The sequence below is a fragment of the Heterocephalus glaber genome, unplaced genomic scaffold (genome assembly GCF_053883595.1).
Source record: "Heterocephalus glaber isolate CG9 unplaced genomic scaffold, H.glaber_assembly_v1.0 deba00001447, whole genome shotgun sequence".
NCBI lineage: Eukaryota > Metazoa > Chordata > Mammalia > Rodentia > Bathyergidae > Heterocephalus > Heterocephalus glaber.
The window spans coordinates 864515-889268 of NW_028258299.1; the positions used below are offsets into that span (position 1 = coordinate 864515).

The window sequence follows — 24754 nt, forward strand, 5'->3', positions numbered from 1 at the left end:
ACTGGGTATCGAACTCGGGACCTTGTGCTTATGAGGCAGGTGCCAGAACCACTGAGCTAAATCCCCGGCCCAGAGCCCCCTTTCTATAAAGGTTGGGGTCCTCTGCTGGAAGGAGGGGCCTCAAGACCCTGCGTGCAGTTCCACATTCGGTGAGAAGCCAGTGTCTGTGGAGAAGCAACCTTGGGCCACCCCAGCTGGCGACAGAGTCCAGGGCTCTGACAGAGTCCACACCGTGGGTACAGATCAACTGGGGCATGCGTCCCCCTGCTCACGTGACTCAGGTGTCGAGGCCAGCACAGCAGGATACTCTGCCGTGCAGGAGCTGACTCGTCACTGTGAGGAGGCCACATACCACGCAGGGCACCCGGAAGCCCTGGGTGGGCATCGAGGCAGCAAAGGACAGGTGTGGGCCTGAGCCAGGCAGGCAGGAGGAGCAGGCTGGGGGTCACTGGGGCAGGGCTGGCCAGAGCGCAGGCCCCACTGGGAGGTGATGCTGGGCCCCACGCGGGCTGGTCTGCGATTGAGTCTGCGCTGTCTCTAGGACTAGGCACCGGGAGGTCACCTGGCACTTGCTTGTCATGGTTGGCAGCAGAGTTTGCGCCCTGACCCCGTGCCGTGCTGATTGCAATGTGCTCCTTTGCCAAGTGGGGGTGGCAGGAGTCTCCCCTCCTTCCCATGTTCCCCTTGAAATGCTGGGTGCTCTGATGAGCATGGGTGCCATGAGCATTGGGGTGCTCTGGGGAAGGTGCAGTCCCCTGTTTACAAGGACTGAAGGGAACCCCAGCCTGCGCTCTGAGTGCCCGGGTGTTGGGGCTCCAGGGTAGGGCAGAGGCCGGTCTTGGCAGCCCTGAGGTCCACATGGGGTGCAGGGAGCCCCTGGCCAGGGCTGGGGTGCAGTGGGGGCCTAGGTCTCCCGTCCCCACCCTTGCTGGTGCCTCCCCCCATGCTGGTCAATTGGGGGCCACAGCAGGGGGATTGAAGACCACTGACCGTCCACCCCACCATAGGCCTGGATACCCATGGCCCCTGAGCATTTGTGTGGGCATCTGGATGAGGCTGGAGGTCACTGCCAGGCCTGCGGCAGCTGCACCCCAAGTCCCGGTCTGGGGGCTGACCCTGAGGATGTGGACAGCTGGTCTCCTCCGGTGTTGCCTTCGCAGGCTCTGGGGCCAAGCCCTCTCTGCTTGCCATGGCCCCTCCGGTCCGCCTCAGCGCTGCTCAGTGCAGGGGTGCTTGTTTTGGTGTGACGTCAGCTCCCTGGTATCCATGCCGTGTTTTAGTTTGTGCCTCAGCTGCCGGCTGTAGCTTCCCAGGGGAGCCGGGTACCACCAGGGCCTGGAGACCTGAGGAGGCAGGGAGGTGAGAGAGGGGAGTGGGGCAGCCAGCCTTCCATTAGATCTGCTCCTCCCGCGGTGGCCCACCCTGCCTATTGTCGGTCGGAGGCCAGAGGACGCAGCAGCTCGCCTGTTAAAGGGACAAAAAATGCCTCCCTGCACGCCCACCGCCTGCAGCGCATAAAGAATTCCTCGCTGAGGAGGCAGGGGAAGAAAGCCGGTGAGTAATGCGCATCTCTCGGTGGATTCTCCCGGCTGGTGGCAGAGGCAGTGGTGGCGGCGGCATTGGTTGCAGGCCGTGTGCATGCAGCGGAGGGGCTGGGAGTCGGCGCCGGTCCGCGTCCTGGCTTTGCCACAGCCTGCGTGCCGCACAGATGTTCCTGCACTGACTCGGCAGCGCCCGGCGGCCAGCCGTGGCGGGGGAGCTCGTGAGGGGCTGTTGTTTACCTGGGGTGTCAGATTTTCAGAAAATCTGCCTGCTGAGAGGAGCTTGCCGTGGAGCGATGCGGCTGGGCCGGGCGTGAAGGAGGGAGATGCACGCGGACGGTATGTGGGAGGCCTTGGTCACGCAGCTGCTGCAGAGCTGGCAGGGTGCAGGAAGCCCGGTTTCCTGGCCACCCTGCCCTGGGGACCCTGGCCCTGGGGAGCGGAGCCCGGGCTGGCGCTGGGCAGTCGTGAGTCTGAGAGCCTGTGTTGTGGCCGCGGCGGACGTGCATGTCTGCTGCTGGCTTTTCCTTCTGCATTGCTGAGCGGATGGATCCATAGCACCGCAATGGTGAGGTCTGAGCGCGGCCCTGCGTGCCGGCACCTATCTCCGTAGCAGGCCCCGGCTGCCTGCGTCCGGCGTCCTGTCGGTGTCGGGGAGGCACCAGCCCCTAATGTGCCCAGCTCCCTCTACAGGGTCCTGGTGGCCAGCGGGGAGGGAGCGGCTCCGGTGCCTGACTTTCTGTTCCCAGGTGGCTGGAGGTAGATTTGGAGGGGTCTGGGGCTGCTAGCCTTCGCTGGGGACCTGGGAATGGGGGCGGTTTTCTGACATCCATTTTGCAAGGTGTTTTTGTAAAAAACAAACCAGAGACAGCTTCCCCTGGCAGGCGGCGGAGCCTCAGCCCGGAGGGCTGGGCTGCAGGGCTGGGAAGGGCTCCCTCCTGGCATGGTGAGGTGCTGGGGGCTGGGGCTGGTGGGGCTGGGGCAGAGTCCTCAGCCGGGGCGGGTCAAGGGCCGAGCCAGGTGTTTTGGTCCGTAAATTCTGAGATGCTGGCGCAGGGATGGGTGGGAGGAGAGACGCCCAGCAGGGTGTCTGCTCACAGGCGCCTGCTCCGGGGGAATGAGCTGTGTCACAGTTTCTCCGGGATGCCTGGGAGCCGTGGCCTCTTTCCTTTTGTGGACCACGCACTGGCAGAGCAGTGCTGATGCAAACCTCAGTGTGCAGATGTGCTGCCAGGGTCTCTAGGGCCTTTGTGGTGGTGGTGGCTTCCGGTCCCGTGGCCCCCGCGGGGCTCAGGGCTCCCTCCCTGCAGAGCCGACCTGCGCTGGTGCCAGTCCCCGCGTGGCTGCCAGTTGCCCGGGTTTGCCTTGGCCAGATCTGCACGGAGCCACCAAGTTGCTGTCCTGGCTGAAGCGGTCGCCAGTGGGCTCTGTCTCCCCGCGTCTCCATGAACTCGGGGCTGCCACCGTTATGTAAGGAGTTGCGCGCTGTGTGGCTCAGCTTCGCCCCCGAGGTGCCTGTCAGCCCTGGGGTCACACAGTCCCAAACGCCAGTGTTGTCCGGCCATGCCAGTGCTGCAGTGGGGGCCTCCTCGGCCCTGGGCTTCACGCCAGGCCTGTTGGGCGGTGGGAGGGCCGTCTGTGGTCCCAGCGGAGACATCCTATGTGCTGCTCGGAAGTCCCCGTGTCACCTGGTCTCCGATGCCCTTGCCGAGCTCCTGGTCACAGGGAAGGGGCCGGGGTGGAACATGGCTGTTGTCAGAAGGGCCTTTGCAGGCTCGGGCTCCAGAATCTGCAGGGTCCCAGGATGGAGGCCGTGGGCACCTGTGCTGACCTCAATCTGTCAGAGGGTGTGTGAGGGCCACCCCAGATGGGTGCCCTGCAAGGCCGGGCCCAAGAGGTGCCCCCACTGTTGAGGGGAAGCCCTTTTTGGGAAATCTGACATGCGCCTTGAATCCAGAATGTTCCCTTTCCGTGCTAGCCCCTCGCGCTCAGGGGACCGACCACTCTGGCTCATCTCCTCCACCCACTCCCGTCTCCCTGTCGCCACAGGGCCTTTGCTCACACTGTGGTGTCCCCTCCTGTGTGGGGCGGAGGGTGTGTGGCGCTTGGGGCGCGGTTCTCACCAGCATCACTGCGCACTGAGGTGCCCAGCCCCCAGCCCCCAGCCCAGGGACCAGGCACAGGCAGGTGCTCTGCCTTTGTTGCCGGCTGCTCCCCCAGCTCTCAGGTTGCTTTTGGTGATGTCAGAGCCATCACCGTGGTCTAGAAGACTGGCGTCAGAGCCCCACCGGGCGGTTTATTTTTAGGGCTACCCTGAATACTTGGAGTAGGGCACCTCGTTTACGACTGGCTGCCTCCCCAGGCCTAGTCTCCGCGGACTCTGGGCGGAACCGGCTGCATCCACCCCTCCCTGGGAGCCGTGGCGAGCTGGCCACTGTCCCTCCCAGGCCCTGCTGGCTGGTTAGGCACACGGTGCCTGCGGTAAGGGACCCCGGCTGTCCAGCGTGCTGCTTGAGTGCTTCTGGTCTCTCTGGTTTGCTCTTTCCTGTCTCTCCTGTGGGAGACGTGCAGAGACCCGGTTTCCAGCCAGATGGAGGCGCCCTGTGTCGGGTGCAGCCGGCTCCACTGCCGCCATGGTCAGAGGCCCTGGCAACCTCCGTTGGCTCTGCTCTGCAGCCGGGCTGTGGGAGAACCGAGCCCCGGACACTGGCCCCATGTCCCAGCCCGGTCAGAAGCCGTGGAGCCCTTCCTGCTGGCTGCTCTTGGACAAAGTTTGCACCGTGCATCATTTTTATATTTCAAAGTTTAAAGGGCTGAGCGCCCGTGTGACTGAAGAACAGCAGACTGGTGTCCGGCCCGGGCCCCTCCTGTTCAGTGTGGCTTCCAGGTGTGCATCTCACACGTGCTGCTGTTCCCCACTCCTCCGTCCAGGGCAGCGCCGGGCGCCTGTCCGGGACCTGGTCGTCCAGTGCTGCTTCCTCCCTCCCCACTGTGGCAGGGTCACATCCCCATCTGGAGCTGCTGTGGATCATGCAGAGCCCGACAGCCGCTTCTTCCGGTCAGTGCAGCTTCTGGCTTTCCTTGGAGTTGGAGTCAGTGCTTGTCCTGACTGTGCCTCCCAGCTGGGGCCGCCCTTCTTGGCGCAGTGGTCTCCGCACGCCGCCCCGGGCTCCCCGCCTGTCCCGGGACCTCCTGTGCCGCCCTGCAAGGCCCGCCGACCTCCTCCCTGCCGGCCTGCTCTCTGGTTGAGCTGCCCCCGGCAGCTGTGTGGACAGAGGCGTGGGAGGCAAATTTCTGAGCACGTGGAGAGGGCGTTGCCGCCTCCCAGGCTGCGCTGGGCAGCTCAGCAAGGTGTGGAAGCCCACTTGCCCCAGAGCCCCCACGTCCCACAGCCCTGTCCGTAGTCTCTCTCCTCAAATGGGTGGATTTTTGTGTGTGCTTTTCCTCTGTGAGGTCTTGAGGTGCTGTTGTCCTGGTCATGCGTCCTGACTCGGCACCTGTCCTCCTGGACTGGCTGGGAGCTGTGCAAGGAGAAGTGTGTGATGCTCAGCAGTTTCTCTGCTGTCGACCCCTCTTCTGCCATCCTTTCCCAGAGCTGCTTCTTTCTTGGTCATTGCCTGGGCCTCCTAGAGTGCTCTTCCAGTTTCCTAATTTCCGTTTCTCTGGCTTTTTAGGTGTTCTTCTTTCATTTTCCAAGAGACTTTCGCTGTCCTCTGAGCTTCCTTCTGCGAGCGAGTGTGCAGCTCTCCACTCGCACTGCTTCTTTATGGCTGCAAGGCACCAGGTGCAGTGGAAGCAGAGCAGGCATCGAGCACTCATGGACTCCCTCCCTCACAGTGACCTGTGGGTCAGCGCCCTTATTTCTCTGCTGGAGGCAGAGAGGTCAAGAAATCACCTCAAACCACCAGCTGTGTGCGCGGCTCTGGGCCCCAGGCCATGCTGCCCACTGTGGTGCCACACGGCCTAGGTGCATTTCCTGCGTCGGACTCCAGCTCTGCCACCCACCCGTGACGCTAGTCACCACACCGTCCACGCTGGGTCTCAGACCTCAAAGTGGGGATGACAGTGCTATGCTTGATGCACAGCCGTGGTAAGGACCGAAGTGAGCACAACACCACGCTGGTCGGCCATTGTCCGGGTTCTCCTGGGCCACGAGATGGTGGCAGAGGATGTGGCCTGGCTGGCCTCCTCCCGGGGCCTCCCCATCAGCCAGGCCACATCCTGGGTGCCTCGCTGACAGTAAGGAGACCATGTGCCTGGCTGCCTCCTCCCCAGTTCCCTGGCCTGTGGGGTTGGGCTCTGCCCAGTCTCCTGTCGACTACGGGCCCATCTGCTCCTGGGGTCCTGATGCCGCTGTCTCTGCCTTGACTTCCCTTTGCTGTCATGGGTTGGCAGAGCTTCCCTTCCCTGGCCCACGGCCTTGGGAGGGATAGGGAGGTAACTGCGTGTCCTGGGCCGTCTGGTTGTGCTCGTAGCCGTCCTGGAGAGGGCTTCACAGCCGGCAGCTGAGGTGGGCAGCCAGAGGCGGCGGCTGTGAATCAGCACGAGCCTCAAAGCCTTTTTGTGGCACTGAGGAGTGAACCCAGGGGCTGTGCATGGTGAGCATGTGTTTCACACCGGGCTGCATCCCGGTCCCGATGGGAACGCAGGAGGGGCTGAGTGGACAGCTTAGGACCTTGTGCTGCATCCCTCCCTCTGCTCAGCTGGGCAGTTTTCAGGGGGCTGGGCTGCAGCAGGGCAGTGCTCATCCCTCAGCCAGGTGGCCCCGCACGACCTGGGGCAGAGGTTGTGTGTGGTAGAAACAGGCTGTTTTCAGAAAGCTGTGTCTGATGGGAGGTTGAGATGGGCCCTGAGGTCACCTCTGCCACTGGCTGGCCCTGTGCCCTGGCCGATGACCCGGCATCGACAGCCTAACCAAAGCCTGCCCTGTCCAGAGGTTCCTGGCCCGTGTTCTCTCACTCTGTCCCATATCCCTGGACAGTGTTGGGGTGCTGGCCGGGTGTTTGGGTGTGTCTGATGTTTTCTTGCAACTAGACGGGGCTGTGGGGGGGTCCTCAGAGAGATCTTCCTGTCCGGGTCAGGCCGTGGGGAGCCCTGTGGGCCTCGGGAAGGAAGTTACCCGCAGGCCACACTCGGGGACGGCGCCACACTGCCCTGGAGGAGGAGGGTCCAGCATAGCTGTGGAGGCGTAGCCGCCGTGGCGGGTCCGGCTGGGGGCTGTGTGTCTTCGAGGTGGAAGGACAGGCAGCGGCCCACGGCCTTCTTGGTGCCCTCTGGGTATGATCGGATCGCATGGGGACTTCAGGTCAGGCTCGGTGAGGTGCGTCCTTTGAGTTGCTGTTTGTCTGCCTTAGACCGAAAGGTAACAAGGAGAACTGGATTTGAATGGAGACTATAACTAAGCATTTTGTGAACATAGGGTTACTTCATTAAGCATGCCTAGCCAGTAGACGTTCAACACTAGGCTCTGGGGAAGACAAAGCAGGCAGATTTGTAGTGACAGCCCGTGACTTCGGGCTGCCCGGGGTGGGGGTTCTCGGTTGGCCTGGAGCCGAGCCCCCTGTCCCAGGAGCCCTGCCAGGGAGGTGTCAGGTGGTGACCAGGCTCCCGTGGCTCAGGGCCTGGGAGTCCATGCTCACACCAGCACTGCAGCCCAGAAGGCGACGTCTGCACACCTGCATTGCAGGGGCTGGGTGGCAGGTGGGCATAGCTGTGCACGGCTCACGGTACTGACCTGGCTCCTCACACCCCAGCTGGGCTGAGCAGGAAGCTGAGTCCAAGGCTGCCCGGCTGCTGAGGTCCGCTTCCACTACTTCAGGCCCTCTTCTCTGACGCTGCTGGTGTCACCAGCCCGAAAGGGCCAGGGCCTCGGGGTGCCCTGTCAGGCCCTGTGGAGGCAGAGAGCTCTGCCTGCGTCCAGTGGGCCGACATGTGGTGGTCCCAGGGCTGCAACCCTGTTCAAGGGCTGCAGGGGATAGTGGGCTGGCACAGGTTCCTGCTCGGGGCCGAGCAGGGCCCAGCTCTGGCCCCCCTGCTCCCAGGTCCAGCCTTGCGCTCAGTCAGCAGCAGGCTGCTGGCTTGGCCTTGGTTTACACACATGAAAGTGGCCGAGGTCCTCAGAGAACATTTAGATTCCAGTGTCTATGGTACTAGAAATTGGAAATGAGAAATAGTTATTCAGTTAACAATTATAAAACCACTGTTGTGCATAAATAACACAGTTTGGGGTTTTTTTGGTACTAGGGATCGAACTTGGGTCCTTGCTCTTGTGAGGCAGGCGCTGGAACCACTGAGCTACATCCCCAGCCCTAAATAACACAGTTTTGATGAGTTATGGCCGTTTTCTTTGTCCCTCTGCTGTTGGCAGTACTGGGGATCAAGACCGGGGCCCCGCACATGCTAGGGAAGGGTTCTGCAACTGAGCTGCACCCCAGCATTTTCACAAAGCATCGAGTAGAGACGGTTGTGGCCTTGTGTCTGGCTTAGTGGGAGTCTCTGGTGGAAGGGTGTGGAGAGAACCCAGTGACTGGAACCCAGAGCCTCAGCCCTCAGGCAGGGGTGTGGCCTGCTCCTGGTGACCCCCTTCGCCTGCCTGTGCTCCTGTCAGTCTTGCAGTGGTTGCTGGGCCAAGGTCACCGCTGTGGGCTGTGCAGACCGTGGGGGACCCCTGCCCTCCCTCCCCTCTGCAAGTGCGGTCTGGTGTCCCTGGGGAGCGTGCTGCACTTACAGCTCCTGAGGTCTGGTTCCCAGGGCGCCTGGCCCTGCTGGCTTAGCCGCTGCCCCTGTGTCCACTGCAGATGGGCAGGCATCCTGTGGACTGCCACCCTAGCCTCGGGTGGAGTGGCAAAAGAAAAATACAACTCCCGACCTGTTAGATGTCAGATGCGCCGAGTTTGGGGTCACATCATCAAGGCATGAAGTTGCAAACCACAGGAGGGAGTTAGGAGTCCCCCTGGAAATGAGGGAAGAATTGCCCTGGTAACTTACGCGGCAAATCACAGCACGGGTGCAGCTTGGCTCAGCCTGCAGTCAGCCCACAGGGTCAGGAGGGGAGCCACTTGGCAGAGCGTAGCAAGGGCACATTTTTGGGAAGGGAGTAGGACATGGGTCTAGGTGTCTGTCCGGGCTGTGGGCCAGGCGGTGCTGCTTCCCTCAGGCCCTCTGTCCCCGGGCCTGGGGATGCATCTCCCTTGGTGCATCTCCAGCCACAATTCTCGTGTCTTTAGTTTTGTACTGAGTCCCTCTCTGACTGCATATTAATTTCTCTCTGAGCTGCCTAGAACAGTGGCTGTGGGCAGAGGGGGACATACACTGAGACACCTGAGTTTCTCATCTTGGGGCAACCCACCCAGACAGCCCAAGTTGGGGCTGTGTGGCTGCAGGCTGACACCCAGTGGCAGTGTCATGGGTCAGACCCTGCATGACCGGTCCGGTGAGCTGTGGCTCTCCGCCCTCTGTGATTCCACTGAAGGGTGGGGTCCTCCTCAGCCAGGAGTCAGGAGTGAGCCAGCTCTGGGTGGATCTCTGCGGGAACAGCGTGGCAGGAGCCTGGGACAGACCCAGGGAGTGGTGAGCACCAGCCAGTGCGGAGGGAGGTAGGGAGGGTGTGGAAAGCTGCTCAGGTGCTGGCCTCAGCTTTTGGTGCCCGTTGCTTACAAATCTGCCAGGATTTTGGGTTGTGAATTTGTACTCCCTTGGGAGATGTTTGTTGTAGCAAATTTTTATTTTTTTGATACCATGGATCGAACTCGGGACCTTGAGCTTGTGAGGCAGGTAGCGGAACCACTGAGCTACATCCCCGGCCCCGTGGTAGCAAATATTTATTGGTAGCATTTTCGGAATTTTGTACATTTACAGAACAGGAAGGCAGGGGTGCGGATGGTGCTGCAGGCCACAGCTGGCAGTGCTTGGGAGCCACGTGGCACTGCCCGGCCTCGCGGCCCCAGCCAGGCCCACGCTCTTCTGCCCAGTGTGGTGTCCAAGCCTCAGAGTCCAGCTCAGGCCTCTTACCTGGGTCCCTGTGGGCCAGCGACAGGGACCCACTCACCTGGCCACTCTGGCCAAAACCCAGGGTCTGCCATGGTGCCTACAGCCTCCCCTGTCTCCAGCTGAGCATCTGTGTTTTTCAGAATCTTCCTCATCCGAAGGAGGCTGCTCTGGGCCGGGGTCCTCAGTGAACAGCTGCTGGCCTGTGCTCTCGCCCCGGGGTCAGCATTCCACGGAGACCCCGCCCTGCCTGCTGCCTGTTCCCGCACCCTCATGTTGGTGTGGTTGTGGTCGGGAAGGAAGGCCATCCCTCCTGCCACTGCTGAAACATGCTAGTGCGGGCACGAGCAGGGTGTGCCAACCCGAGCTGCGCTGAGGCTGTCTCACCTCCCCCGGGCTCCGTGCTTCTCTGCTTCGCAATGTGACGGTCACCTCCCGCCCACCCCTTCTGGGCTGGAATTGGTCATTTCTCCCAGGGGCCTGGCTTCCTTGGGAATGGGGAACAGTGTTTGGAAACCACTCGGGTGTCCTGCTGCTGCTGGGCCCGAGGCACTGGGGCTGGCCGTGCTGGCCAGGATTGGGGTCTCAGGCCGGGGCACCTGGGGGACCACGGGTGCTTCTGTCTCGCCAGCATCGCCTCCTCCCTGTTTCGAGCCTCGGTATGTTCATAGCTGCCTGTCTGAGCGAGCAGGCAGGCGTGCATTGGCAGGCGTCCTGTTCCTAGGGTACACACTGCCGTGCTTTTACATGGCTGTGCTTCTCAGGAGGGTCCAGACCCAGGCAGCACCTCCTGTGCACCTGGTCAGCCGGGTTGTGTGATGTTTGCATCACTTTCAGGGCATTTTCCCGACCTTTCTGTTCTTTTTTTGAGACAGGGTCTCACTGTGTAGCCCACACTGACCTTGAATTCAGCCATCCTGCCTCAGCCTCCTGAATTCCGGGATTCACAGGCGTGTGCCACCACATCTAGCTTCCCATTTTACTTACTGTATTTTAGCGTTATTGAAAATAAGAATGTGATGCAAAAATAACAATCCCTGTTTCCGTACATTTGATCCCATGTACATCTGATTTAGTTAGTTTTTGCTCATACTTTCTGGTTCTCTTCTTGTAAAAATAGGAAGGAGTGTGTGTGTGTGTGTGCATCTAATTTGTGTTTCTTGTGGCATAAAGGGTAACAGCATATATTTTTTTCTGCGCTTTACTTTCTTACCCTCATCTATCTTTTTTATTTAGGTATAAATATTTATGTGTATTTAGGATGGGAATAGAAATGAAAATGATACGTTTAAAACAACAAATACCACCGGCATCACAAAATCCAGGAAAATAACCCTAACAAAGCCCATCGTATATTATCTTCTCGCCGTACTTCTGTATTCCCCCCAGTATTTTCTAGCAGCAAACACTTTGGTGTCCTTCTAGATAATGGTTTCTAAATATTCTCTATATAGAAACCTCTGGAGGATTCTGGATTCAGTGTTTCTTCTTCTTTCTTCTTTTCTTTTTTTTTTTGGTGCTGGGGATTGAACTCTGGTCCTTGCGCTTGCGAGGCAGGCAGTGGAACCACTGAGCTGAATCCCTGGCTCCTGGATTCAGTGTTTCTTCTAATGGGGTTATTAAAAAATGTTTACTGACTGACCATGCCGAAAAACTTCCCCATTGGCCAGGAACCTGAGGCAGTAGGGTCGCGTTCACACCCAGGGCTCTCTGTGGAGCCCTGCATCCCTCTGTCGTCTGGTCTGGACCGGGTCCCTGAGGTGGAGAGGCAGCCACACCCCACTTGCGGTCAGGCCTTCAGAGCAGGTCCTGGCAGGGCCCAGGGCTCCTGGTCGCAGGCTTTGGGGTGGGTGGCGAGGCTCCCGAGCTGTGATGCCGCATCCCGCTCCGCGGTGAGAACACGCAGCATTTCCTGTGTGGGGTTGCAATGTGACTGCTTTTGTGTTTTTCACCAGGTCCCTGGGACGCTTTTTGTCCTCTCATCTGTGTGTGCACATGTGCGTGTGTGCTGCCTGTGAGACTCAGGGCCTCAGGCCTGCTAGGCATGTGCTCACCACTGAACCACACTCCGCCCCTCAGCTAGTGTGCATGTGTGTGTGTTACTGGCGTTTAACCCAGGTAGCACTGAGCTGCACCCCGGACCTTTTATTTTATATTATTTCTACTTTTTGTAGCGCAGGACATGGAACTCAGGGCACTCTGCCACTGAGCTATCCCCTGCTGTTTGTTCTTTACTTTTTACTTTGTTTTTGTTTTGTTTTGGTTTGGTTTTTTGAAACAGGTCTTGCCATGTAGCCCAGGCTGGCCTTGAACTCATGGCAATCCTCCTGCCTCAGCCTCCAGAGTACTGGTATTACAGGCGTGCACCAGTGCGCCCTGTCCCGCTATCTGCTTTTAAGCACAGGAGGCTCTGCACGGCACAGGCAGTGGAGGGTGCGTTTGGGACTCCGCTGTGGGTGCAGGCTGGCCCTGCTGCAGCTGGGATCATGGCCCTGCTGCGAGGCACCGCAGCAGCACCGTGCCTGGTGTCCCGAGAGGCCAGCGGTTCTGGTGCCAGGTGCCTCCGTCGCACCTTTGCTCAGGATTACTGGGGATGCCTTATTTTTCCGTTAGTTATTTTGGTCTCATCCTATCTTCCAGAACCCTGGTGTTGAGGTACAGGGAGCAATGGCATCCCAAGATACCCAGGCAGGATGCGAACCTGCCAACCACAGCCCCTGCAGGCAGAGGATGCAGGGATGGCTGGAGGTGGTTTCTTTTCCGGAGCAGCATCTTGGTAGATTCGCAGGACCAGCCACTCTGCAGGGCAGGGCATGGAGCCCCTTCCACCAGTCTGGACGGAACTGGGCTTGGCCTTGAGGTGCCTGGAGGCAGCAAGTGGCCCACGAGCAGCCGGGCTGGTCGTGCCAGTGCCCCGGGAAGGCCGGGCCTGGCGCGGGGGACGTGGGGTGGCAGACGGCGGGCTGCTGGGCGCTGAGCCTGAAGGCCGCCTTTGTTAGGCACGTTGGAGCCGGCTCTGAATAGCAGCTTTCTCTGCTCCCCGAGGTGGTGGGGTGGGGTGGGGGTGGGAGTGGGGCTCGAGGATCCCTGTTGGAGTGGGCTCGCACCTCCCAGTCTCTAGCCTTGGAAGGGCACTGTGCGATTCCCACCACAGCGTCCGCCCGAGGCCTCCCTGTCCTCTTGGGCCAGCAGGGCTGCCACCTCTCCGGGGGTGGCTCATCCCTTCTCCGAGGCCTGTGAGCCCCTTACCCCAACTGCATCTTCCCACTGTCCCAGGGACGAGGCCTGTGTGTTTTGACCTTGGGTGCACCCTGAGGCTGAGCCCAGCAAGGGTGCCCTGGGCGGTGCCCAGTGTCCATGTGTGCAGATGCTCTGGCTAGTGGCGGGTGAGTGGCCCAGCTGTCCCCTCCTGCTCCTGGTGGCCCCTCAGGGACAGCAGAGCCTCATCTGTCTCTGACCCTGCTGCGGCGCCGCCTCCTGCCTATCTGGGTCAGGCTCGGGCTGTGCGCCAGCTGGGAGCCGCTCTGGGGACATGGTGGCAGCACAGCAGAGGCCCTGCCACGTTCGTGTCTGCACCGGTTGTAAAAGCAGCACACACTGACCACGCAGGCCGGAAGTGTTGGGGATAGATTAAAGTCGTCCTCTGTGGTCCTCTTTCCCTTTGTTCGAGCCTCATACGCGCGTTCATTTTTAGTGGAAAGGTTAGGTGTCATGGCCGCGCTGCCTGGGAGCGAAGGTGCCGCCGTGGATGCCCACGTCCTGGGCACGGGAGCACCCCTGTGGAGGGGAGTGCCCCGTGTCGCCCAGTCCTCTGTGAGGCAAGGGACTCAGCACGCTGACCATGTCCATGGGGCGGGAGCCTGTGCCGGTGCCCACGCGGCTCTCCAGGAGGCTTCCGAATCTGCTGCCTCCTTCCCTCCTGGCCTCGGTAGCAGCGGCTCCTGCCCGGTGCTCACCCAGACCCTCACTGCCCCCTGACCCGCCCTGGATGGAACTTGGTGTCGCAGATGGTCTGTGCCCGTGCCTGTGGGCAGGAGCATAGTGCACTCCTTCTGGTTTCTTTCTTTTTTCTTTGAGACCAGGTCTTGCTCTGTGGTTCAGCCTGGGCTCGAACTCACAGCCATCCTCTGGCTTCACCCTCCCAAGTTCTGGGAGTCCAGGCATGTGCACTGCGCCTGGCTGCTTCTGGTTTCTTGAGGTGTAAAGCACCGTGGACACTGAAGCAGGAGGGGTGAGTGCCAGAGGGGCCGGTGTCAGGAAGGGGACGGAGTTCAGGGTGGTGACGCATGCCTGTGATCCCAGCACTCGGAGGCTGAGGAAGGAGGGTTGCAACTTCCGCCCAGCCTGGTTGACTCAGAGTAATCAGAAGGGCTGGAGATGTGGCTCAGTGTGAAGGCCTTGGGTTCACTGCCTGATACTGGAAAAGAAAATGTGAACAGCGCAACCCTAGTTGATCCTTCAGGGCGACCAGCCTGGGAGGCCGGTGTTGATGGGACTGGGGTTGGGGCTCTGATCCGAGCCCCAGGAGGAGGTGAAGTCTGTAGAGGGTGCATTTCCTGGTGGGGCGGCTGCGGAGGCGCTGAGCTGAGGAAGAAGGACCCCAAGCAGAGCGGAGGGGACAGCACTGGACTTGCGGCTGAGTCGGGACAGAGCAGGCGAAGGTGCTTAGGAGGCTCCCGGGGTGGCCTCAGTGTGGCAGGGAGCCGCCCACATGCGCCTTTGGGGTGGGGCTCCGGGTGGGATGGATGCAGCCCTGGAATGGGCCGGGTTTGGGGGTCTTGAGGCGGCCATGGGGCCCCCAGCATGTTCCCTCTCTGCCCACCCTGAAGCCCTGTGACTGAGACCTCAGGCTGGAAGCCCCTGATCCCCAGACCCCTGGAGAAGGCCACCAAGGTCTCTGGGCACACGGGAGCTGTGTGTGGCTGGTGCTGCCCACAGCCACGCCTGTCCCCTCCACCCTCTTGGAGGCTGGGCAGGGCAGGGAGCCGGCTGTCGGGTCGCCCCTCTGGCTCACGTGGGGGCTGTGGGTGGATGGGACACACAGCCCGTGTAGTCGGAGCTCTCGCAGGTCCCTGCTGGGCCTGGGGCCCGACCCAGTGTCACCGTCTTCGGTCTGAGCACAAGGTTTGAGGCTTGGCAGGTCTGTCTCTGGTAGTTGCAGTAAGAACAGTAACGTGGTGAATGTTAGCATTGTTCCAAATTTATCATCTCTCTAGAGTGGCAGAGCTTATTACCAAGTAGATATTTTTTTTTAAGCCAGAATCAGTCCTGGCTTCTGGACTCTCATTTTCCCGTCATCCCAAGTCTAGGGGAGCTCTGCCCCCGCTGAGGGACTGTGGGCCTCACTCCCCGTCACCTTTCATCTGACGCTCGAATACAGGAGCAGTGAGAAGCCCCGCATCCATCCGCAGTGAGGTCAGCGGGGCGCAGCCTGGGGCTCTCCCTCCCTCCCCCTCAGCTCGGGGCTTCCCCAAGGCTGCCACAGCCACAGGCAACCTGGAGACATAGAAACAGCACACGCCTGTAACCGCAGCTACGCAGGAGGATGAGGCAAGGGGTGGACAAGCTTGTGGCCAGCCTGGGTGACTTAGCGAGACTTCAGCCCGACATGGAAAGAGGGCTGGGGGTTTGGGCGCTGGTACAGCTCTTGGGGCGAGTATTCGAGGCTCTGGGTTCCATCAGGGCGGTGGGGAGGGAGGGACTTTCACTTTTCAGTTCCCCCGGGCTGCCCCAGGTCAGCCACCCGCAGGCAGGCGCGGTGAGGTCTGCTTCCTGGTCCAGACCACTCCCTGCTGTGTTCTGCCCAATGCTACTCCCGTCCCCAAGGGCCCCGCCACCCGGAGACCGTACCTCCTAAGCTGGCAGGGCGGTGTAGCCTGTGAGCCCATCACTCAGGAGGCTGAGGCAGGAGGATTGCCAGGAGTTCAAAGCCAGCCTGGGCCACCTAGTGAGTGCAAGGTCAGCCTGAACTGCATAGCAAGCCCCAAAAGGAAGACGAGGCAGATACCCAGTCCCCTCTGGCTTGGACGTGGGTGTGTCTAGACCGCAGCTCCAGGGCTGGCACACAGACGGATGTGTCACACACAGCAGAAATTAGTCCTCCTGGGGCTTGGAGCCCGGGACTAAGCCCGCGTCTGCGCCCTGTCCCCGTGTCCTCTTGCGGCAGTCTCTCCGAGTGTGCTGCAAGTTCCGCCAGTGAGGGCAGCGGGCCCTTCCGGGCCCCATTCTGATGCAGCTGCACGGGACCTGACCACGTGAGGACCACACGGTGCCAGGGCTGGGCCTTGGTGCGGCCCGGGGCCCAGCTCAGCCCTGTAGGGCCTTGGTGTGATGTCCTCAGCTCCCTGCTCCTCTCCAAGCTAGTCAGGGAACGCTGTTGACAGTCACACCACCACTGGGCAGTGCTGTCCACCCTGTGCCAGCTCCCTCAGGCGGTTTGGCTTTGTTTTGCTTTTTGTCTTAGAGACAGGGCCTTGGGATGTAGCCTGAACTGGCCTTAAACCTGCCACCCTCCTGCCTCAGCCTCCCGAGTGCTATGATCACAGGTGTGCCTCACCACACTTCACCCCTCAGGTGGTTTTGAAGAATTACCAAGCTCCTCCAAAGAGGCCACCTGCTTATTTATTGAGTGACGTGTTTGTTTGTTTGTGATGCTGGGGGTTAAGTCCAGGGCTTTCACACTGAGCTCCATCCTTAGCCCTTTTATTTTGATACAATGTGGTCCTCCTGCCTCAGCCTCCCGAGTGCTAGGATTATAGGCAAGGGCTACTGAGTCTGGCTTCCAGTGCACATCTAGCATCAGATGAAGCCCACACCTTTTTGTTAAAGTGCCAGGATCAAACCCAGGGCTGGTGCGTGCTGAGCACATACTAACCTGCCTGTGACCCTGCTGGAGCCTGGTGTCCTATGGCTGCTGTCCTGTCCCTGACCAGGTGGCCGAGCCACTTCGGGTCGGCACAGCCTCTGAGCCAGAACCAGCGCAGAAGGCACCTCACAGCCTGAGGTTAGGGTCCTGGTCATGGGCCTTTGTTTTTGGTTTTTGCTCCTAGCATTTGGCTTCCTTAATTTCCGATTTTATTCCATGCACATATTTTTACCATATTAGATTAACCATCCCTGTACAGTTTGCAGAGCCTGACTGTCTCTGACACCCTGAGCTGAGCGCACTGTCCGACGTGCCTTGTAAATGCCTCCCTTCGGGACCTGTGGATGTACTCCAGTGGGGAGAACTGGGCCCACTGTTTTTGTTTGTTTTTTAATTGTGATAAAATACATGCAACCCAAAGTTGTCCCTTTAAACTGTTTCTAAGTGTGCAGTGCCCATTGCAGTGCCCATTGCTGTTCATCTTGCCAAGCCGAGCTGTCCCAGCAGTGCCCTGGCCCGGCCTGGTGTCCGTGTCCAGCTTAGTGGAGGCAGGGCTGTCCCCTGCGGCTGCCCAAGGTAGCGCGGCCAGTTGGTGCGGCTGGCGTCAGGGATTCCCTGTACCTGCTCGTCTTTGGACAGCCCGGGGCCGCTGCCCAAGGCTGGGCGGGCTGCTGTGTGCTGTGGTCTCTCTACTCTAACTTCTAAGGAGCCTCCAAGCCTCAGGCCCGGGCCGCACGTCCACCTTCATGGGCAGAACACAGCGCCCCGCTGTCTCCACAGCCTTTGGCAGCACTTCCTTCCCTTTGGTTTTGTTTTGGGGACGGTGACCATCGTAACGGTGCGAGGCCTTTCGTCTCTCTAAGGAGCAGCGATGTTGAATACCTTTTTGTGTGAATTTTGGCTGTGTGTGTGTCTTCTTTAGTGGGCTATCTGTTCAAATCCTTTGCCTATTTATTGTCCAGTTGTTTGGGGTTTTTTATCCCTGTTGCTTCTTAATGAAAGGCCTCAGGCCGTGTGTATTGATCTCCACTTCTTTTGGAACTGCTGATCAAAGAGGCAGGAGGAGGTGGCAGAGGCCTGGACCTTGGGCAGTGACAGCCAAGTGCCCAGGGCAGCATTCGGGAGACGAGTCCTGGATGACATTTCCTTCCTGTCCTCTTTCCTTGGTGTCTGCCGAGTCTTTAGTCAGGTTATTATTAACTTAAAAAAATTTTATTTTATTTTATTTTATCCCATTTCCCCCTTAAGCCCTCTCCCTACCCTATGTACAAAGCTTTGGGCTGTTTTGGTTTTTTGAGACAGGGTCTCACTATGGACCCCAGGCTGGCCTGAAACTCACCAGCAACCCTCCTGCCTCAGCTTCCTGAGTGCTAGGATTACAGGCATGTGCCACCACACCTGGCAAGGCAGATTATTTTATAGCATAAAAGTTCCCTAAGAAAGGCCAGGATTGTATAGACCATAAGGATGCATCAGAGGGTGCTTGTAGTTCACAAGAACTACCCGGTCCCAGGAGACAGTGGCTCAGCCCCTCCTCTGCCACGGTGCACTGCGGACGATGGAGCCAGGCATTCCCTTGCTTGTCCACATACTTGCTCTTGTGCAGGCTCTGGCTCGGAGCCGCTGCCCTGGTGACACTCGCCCCTCCCTGTGTCCAGAAACAACCAGAATCCTAAATAGAATGGGTCCTCAGCACTGCTCCGCTCCTGCACAGGTCCTGCCCCAGAGGCTGGGGTGGGGCTCCTGGGTGTCCTGTGGGGCAGACTTGCTGTGGGACTGAGCAGGAGCTCGAGGGAAGGTGGCTGGCTGGTGGGACCCTGCAGGGCAGCCGCCTTGGCCTCAGAGCCCCTCCTCCTGCGCGGGGACCGTGGCTCTGCTGCCTTTGCCCCCAGTGTGTGGGGAGTTAGGGTGGGGCTCCTGGGCAGACTTGAGAGAGACCTTCGAGGTCATCTGGGTGCCAGGCAGCCCCAGAGGCTGTGGAGTGGGCACGGGTGGTGAGGGCCGCTGCCTGTAGGATCAGTCATCAGGGTCTCAGGAAGACAAAGGCCACAGCCCACTCGGAACAGCTTTCCGAGGGGCCAAGCCTGCTCTGGCTGCTGTGGCCTGGGATTCGGCTTCAGCAGCATCTCCCCTCGCCCCGTGGGACTCTGGCTGGGGGACTCTGAGCGCAGGCTGCTGAGTCCAGCTCCTGCTGTGCCACCTGCTGGGGAGAGGGCCCCTGGGGAGCGCGGGGCGGGGCTTGTTACCCAAGGCTGTGCTTGTGGGTGATCCAGTCACGCCCTGCCACCTTCCTGCATGGCTGGCGGTGGCCTCTGATCGCCCATTGCAGTCGCTCCGGGAGCCACACATCCCAGTCATCAGAGGCAGCCGCTTCGGAGTCACGGGGATGCAAAGCTGGGAGCGCATGTGAAGTGACGGCCCACTCATGCTTCACTTCCTGAGAGTCTAGGTTCCTGCAGGCCATCTCTGGTTACTCACCCGGGCCTTGGCCGGTCCCTGCTGAGGGCAGACTGTGGAACCAAATTAATGTCGCCGAGGAGCCCAATGGGACAGCTGGCTGTGCTGGGACCTGGGCGGCGACTGTGAGGCGGCGGGGCGCCGCGGGGAGGGGAACAGAGACCCACCGGGTGGATGGACAGCGCCAGGGCTGAGCTGGGGAAGGACGTGGTGTCACCAGCACTGTGGGCTGAGTCCCTCGAGGCTGAGGCCGTTCTCGGGTGGAACCGGCCAGACTATTCCCTGCTCCAGTTAACTGACGGGATGGCACTCGGGCAGGACGTGGGTCCCCGGGACAGAGGACCTGAGCTGAACGGCTCCTCCCCACCCTCCTGTCGCCTGTGAAGGTCCTGAGTGTACTGCACTGTGTCGTGGCTCCCTGGCCAGTGGGCTCTCTGGGGTGGCCTGCCCGGCCCAGCTGTGCCCACTCGGGTCTCCGGACCAGGAGTAGGGCTTGTCTGGCTGAAATTACTTCAAAACCTGCCTCGTGGAAAACACCTGCATGGGGCAGCTGGCTGCGGCAGCCAAGGGTTCCCTGGAGGCAATAACTTCAGTGTTTTGGGTTGGGTCTCACTTTGTCACCCGGCTGGCCTGATGGTGCCGGCTGCTGCCTGGCCTCCGAGTCATCTCTGTGTTCCCCCTCCTCCCGGGCTCTGAAGTCCGCCCCTTTGAATCTGTTTTATTTTTTGTGATGCTGGGAACTGAACCGTGCCGTGTCCTGGCTCCTGCCTGTGTCTCAGGGCTGCATCCTTTCCTGGGATGGCCTCACCTGGGCACCAGCTCCTGGAGTCAGCTGGGGGACGGTGGCGATTCGAGCTCGCAGGTAATGTGGTCCTCGGATTCCCCCTGCGAGGTAAACTCGGGTGCCTGGTGGGCACTGGGAGGTGTCCCGTGGGCAGGCTGGGCCTCGGGGTGACTGGACAGAGGGACAGTGCAGCCCAGGGTCCACACCGGGCAGCCGTGTCCCCACAGTGCCTCCCTGCCTGTCCTGCAGACTGGCCAGACCCCATCCAGCATGAATGTCGGGGCACCTCCTCACCCTGCACCCCACCCTGCCCAGACCAGGGCACACCCAGGGCAAGCCTAGGTCAGGAGAGCCCCCAGGGCCAGAGGTGGTGCAGCTTAGCCTGGCAGGAAGTGTGGCACAGGTGGAGCCCTTGCACATGACTAAGAAATCCAGAGCAAGGCACTGGCCGAGTCCCCTGCCTGGGGCTGCAGCCGTCCCTGCCCTCCTGGTGCCTGGGACTCCGTGGTGAGCCCTCCCTTCCTGGCCTCCTCTGAACTCTTTCCTTTGACTTTGTCGAAGCAAACCCAGTGAGCTGCCACACACCTGTAATCCCGGTGATCTTGGAGGCTCAGGCAGGAGGATCACAAGTTTGAGCTGAGGCTGGGCCACTTGATGGCTTGATGAGACTCTGTATCAAAATCAAAGGGCTCAGGAGGCAGCTCAGCGTGGAGGCCCCGGGTTCCATCCACCCTTGGACTACAGACAACTCCAGGGATGACCTCCAGGGGGCAGCTTCTGCTGCTAATTTGCCTTCTCTCTAGGTCTTGTTTTCATCTCATCCCTTCATGCATCCATTCTAGCCAGCTGCTGAGAGTAAGCCGGTGGCACTGGCTGAGGTTGTCCCATGTCAGCCACTGGCTTGGGATCCCCTGGGCCTCAGCTCCCTTCTGCAGGGTAGGGCGTAGGGGGCCTGATGTGGACTAGATCCTCTGCCCCAGGCCCCTCCTCTCCAGCTGTGGTCATTGCAGCTGCTGATTGTTTATTCCCCAGATAGTGTGGTCCCTCGGGGCCACCAAGGTGGGAGACCAGAGCCTGAGGCCCAGCCAGGTCAGGGGACACAGCGAGGGTGTGTGTTCCGTGCATGTGGGGCTCAGCTGCTGCTGTGACTTGGAGGTTAAGAACCCAAATGGACTGACCCAGAGCCCAGGCATTGCTGATTCCACCGGGCCTGCTCTGGCTGTGGGGTCCCTGGTGTGTGCTGGGCCGAGGGTGGCAACTCCAAGGGTCCAGAGCAGGGACAGGAGCCAGGCTCTGGGGACAGCATTCAGGCCTCGGCCGGGATGTGGATGCCAGGGCAGAGACACAGGCAGGTCTGTGAATGGGAGTGGGAGGTCCGGGTGGACAGGGTGGTGTGGCCTTGGTGTCAGCTTGGGATGAGGCCCTTCACACCGTCCTGTGTGTCAGTGCTGCCACTGTGGGGCTCGTGTCACCTGGCCACACACATGACCTGACAGAACTGTCCTGTCCCCTGGACACACCCGCGCTGCCACCCCTGCCCTGATGACCTCTGACCTGGCCCCCTCTGTGGCCTTGGGGCTCTCGGAAGGCCCAATGGAGCTGTGAGGCGTGTGGCCTTGGGCCTGGCGTCCTCACCAGCCCACGCCAGCTCCACTGTGCAGGATTCCTCCTCATGGGCCTCTGCACTTCGCGGGCGACATGCGGCAGGGATCGCGTCCCTGTCCGCGGTGCAGAGGTGCAGACCCTGTGGCATGCAATGCAGGCTCCCTCCCAGCAGGGGTTTGTGTGCTGACCCCTGTCTTTTGTAAGCAGTGCTCCACACACTAGGCTTTTGTTTCTTTTCAGTGCCAGGGATGGAACCCAAGGCCTTGCACTGGGCTCCATCCCGGCCCCTTTGTTTTATTTGAAGGTGGGGTCTAAGCTGCCCCCCGAGCTTGAGCCTGTACTAGGTTGGAGACACTGAGGCTGGGCGAGGGTGCTCGGGGCTCACAGAGCCGGCCGGCCGACTGGGTTTGTCCCGGGCCGGCTGTGTGAATGGCAGCAGAGGCTCCTTGGCCCCATGGACCCCGCCCGTCTGTCCCTAGGACCCCAAGTCATCACTCAGCTCTGCTGTCCCCAGGACTGTGACAGACCTTGCCAGTGTGCCCTGAATTGTCTCCCCGCCCACAGCGCTGGCTGTGTGGATCGGCTTGCGGTGGTGTGGTTGGCACAGCTGACCGCTTCAGACGGGACAGTTCGGAGTTCTGGGGTCTCACAGTCCTCACAGCCTCCCTGGCCACATTCCTGCTCGCTGCAGGAGCTCCGCTTCTCCCCCTGAGCCACGTATGCTCTTCCTAGGGGTGACCCTGAACCTTGTGGGCCTCAGTTTCCCCATTTATGCAGTGGAGTCCCCAGTGCCCCTCCTTGTGGAATTGTTCGATGGCTGAGTGTGCAATTGTGTTGGTGAAACTTGCTGCCGGGCACCAGCCCTGCTCTGAGCTCCAGGGGAGTCGGGGCAGAAGCCAGGCATGGGGCCAGGCTGTGGTGAGAGCACTGTCCGTGGAGTCCACGGTGGGCACACCAGTCTATGGGGCAGAAAGAGCCCCGGAACAACAAGGACACCATGGGGGCCGGGCACCAGGCCCTGGGCTGCCGATTTTGGTGCCTCTGTGCCACCCAGAGTGTATGGGATCCGTGCGGGTGCGGGAGGCGCACGGGGAAGACCTGAGCGGCTGGGCGTGCAGAGGAGGGAAGAGGCTGGCTGGGCCTGCTTCCGCAGGATGCTGCAGGGACAGGGTTGAGCCAGTGTCCAGCGCTAAACCAGGGTCATTGGCTAGGATGTTGGAGCCAGAGTCTGCAGAGGCAGCCTGGTCTTTGTGAGGTGCCCAGGGCAGGGGGCGTCCTCAGCCCATGCATCTTCGGGGTGCTTTCCCGTGGGCCAAGCACCAGTGAGTGACCAACCAAGGCCCCGAACCTGAGCCCAGGACCTGGCCTCTTTCTCACCTTGGGCATCGGCATCCTCGGCGTGGGCTCTTCTCAGTGGGCATCCTGGTGGACAGCTCCTCGGTGTCTGCAGCAGCCCTCAGCTTCCTCTGTCTCTGCAGAGGAAACAGACTTTTCTGGCGCCAGGGTCCTGCTGGCCCCTCGAAGCCCTTGGGTTGTGTGCCCACCGCAAATCACCCAGCCGGAGAAGGTAGTTCAGGTCCACATGGACAGGTCCTGAACTTCTGCCAGAGACCTCTGCTGGGCAGGCAGGCTGTGCTGGCCGGACAGGGTGTGAGGCACAGGGCACCCAGAACTCCCTATAGCCGTGCCCACTACACCCTCCCTGAGGGCAGGACCTGCTCCTGGGCACAGCCAGTCGGTCATTCAGCAGATTCACACCATCCATTGTGGTCCCAGCACTGAGCACAGGCTGACCCAGCCCTGAATGGTTCAGACTGGTGGACAGTGGAGACCACACGGTCCACAGGAGGTGGATAGTGGAGACTTGGCATGGTGCACAGGAAGTAAGACAGTGGAAACAGCGTGATGCACAGGAAGTGGACAGTGATGAACAGTGGAAACAGCACAGCACAGGAAGTAGACAGTTGTGGACAGTGGAGACAGCGTGATGCACAGGAAGTAGACAGTGGTGGACAGTGGAGACGGCATGATCCACAGGAAGTGGACAGTGGTGGACAGTGGAGACAGTACAGTGCACAGGAAGTAGACAGTGGTGGACAGTGGAGAGGGCACAGTGCACAGGAAGTGGACAGTGGTGGACTGTGGAGACAGCACAGTGCACAGGAAGTAGACAGTGGTGGACAGTGGAGACAGCATGATCCACAGGAAGTGGACAGTGGTGGACAGTGGAGACAGCATGATCCACAGGAAGTGGACAGTGGTGGACAGTGGAGAGGGCACAGTGCACAGGAAGTGGACAGTGGTAGACTGTGGAGACAGCACAGTGCACAGGAAGTAGACAGTGGTGGACAGTGGAGACAGCATGATGCACAGGAAGTGGACAGTGGAGACAGCATGATGCACAGGAAGTGGACAGTGGTGGACAGTGGAGACAGCATGATCCACAGGAAGTGGACAATGGAGACGGCATAGTGCACAGGAAGTGGACGGTGGTGGACAGTGGAGACGGCACAGTGCACAGGAAGTGGACAGTGGTGGACAGTGGAGACAGCATGATCCACAGGAAGTGGACAGTGGTGGACAGTGGAGACAGCACGGTGCACAGGAAGTGGACAGTGGGGTTCCCAGGAGATGAGACAATTGGTGTCTCACCGTGCAGAGGCTTGGGATCATCAGGAAGCCATCCCCAGGGCAGAAGCCACGGAGGTCTCTAGGAGAAGATGGGGCTGCAGGCAGCACACATCTGGGCAACCCACAAAGGTGAGGCAGGGCAAAAGGTGGGCAGTGGGCCAGGTCCTGCCACACCTTCTAGGCCATCTATGGGGCTGGACCTGGGGAAGCTGTGCAAGAGGCCATGGGGGCTGTGGTGTGTCAGGCAGATCTGCTTGGGAGTGGCCAAGGTCACTGTGCTCTGGGGGTGCAGCAGGAAAGGGAGGCAGCAAGTGTCTTGGGGGGAGGGAGGAAGAACCACACAGCGGAAGTGGAGCGGGCAGGGCCAGGAGCCGGGTCAGCAAGGACAGGTGGGTGGCTCAGGGCATGGGGTGAACCAGGCAATGAAGGGGTGGTGCATCTTGTGGACAGTAGGCACCTTGAGAGCTGGGAGGAGGCAGCTGGAAGTGGTAGCACACCTGGTGGGGCACAGGCATGGGGAGCCCCACCTCTACCACTGCCACCCTGCAGTCCCCAGGGATTCCACGTCCTGGGTATGAGAAGTGCACTGCTGCTACTCCTTGGGCCAGTACCCACCTGGACCCTGGGAATGCTGCAGCTCAGCCCCCCAGGCAGCCCTTAGGGCCCCTGACTCGGGCAGCACTGCCCTCTCCCACCCCGGGCTCATGTCGCACAGCTGCTATGCAGCCCCCTGCCCATTGAGGCGTCCAGCTCCTGACCACGGGGAGAGGCCACTCAGGGGAGGGATAATGGCTTCTGCTCAAGGACCCAGAGCCGGGCACAAGTGTGCGTCCTCGCAGCCCGCTTCTGTTGCCTTGGCTGAGTTTGTGCGGACATCTCCTAGGC

At 60.5% G+C, this 24754-nt stretch overlaps 1 protein-coding gene across 9 annotated transcripts in view; it reads left to right on the forward strand.

Moving 5' to 3' along the window:
- The window catches only part of Prkcz (protein kinase C zeta), an 88223-nt gene that overhangs the window by 23670 nt on the left and 39799 nt on the right, over positions 1 to 24754 (forward strand). Inside the window, exon 1 of one of the 9 annotated variants that reach the window (XM_087214564.1) lies at positions 1243 to 1554. The exons of 2 other annotated variants lie outside the window; for them this stretch is intronic. Coding sequence is in view for 4 of the 7 variants with exons in the window: in XM_021243385.2 (XP_021099044.2) it covers positions 2213 to 2300 (88 nt within the window). In the remaining 3 variants the exon portion in view is untranslated. 6 more of the 9 variants (XM_087214561.1, XM_087214560.1, XM_004863808.4 and 3 more) reach the window with 6 other exon arrangements.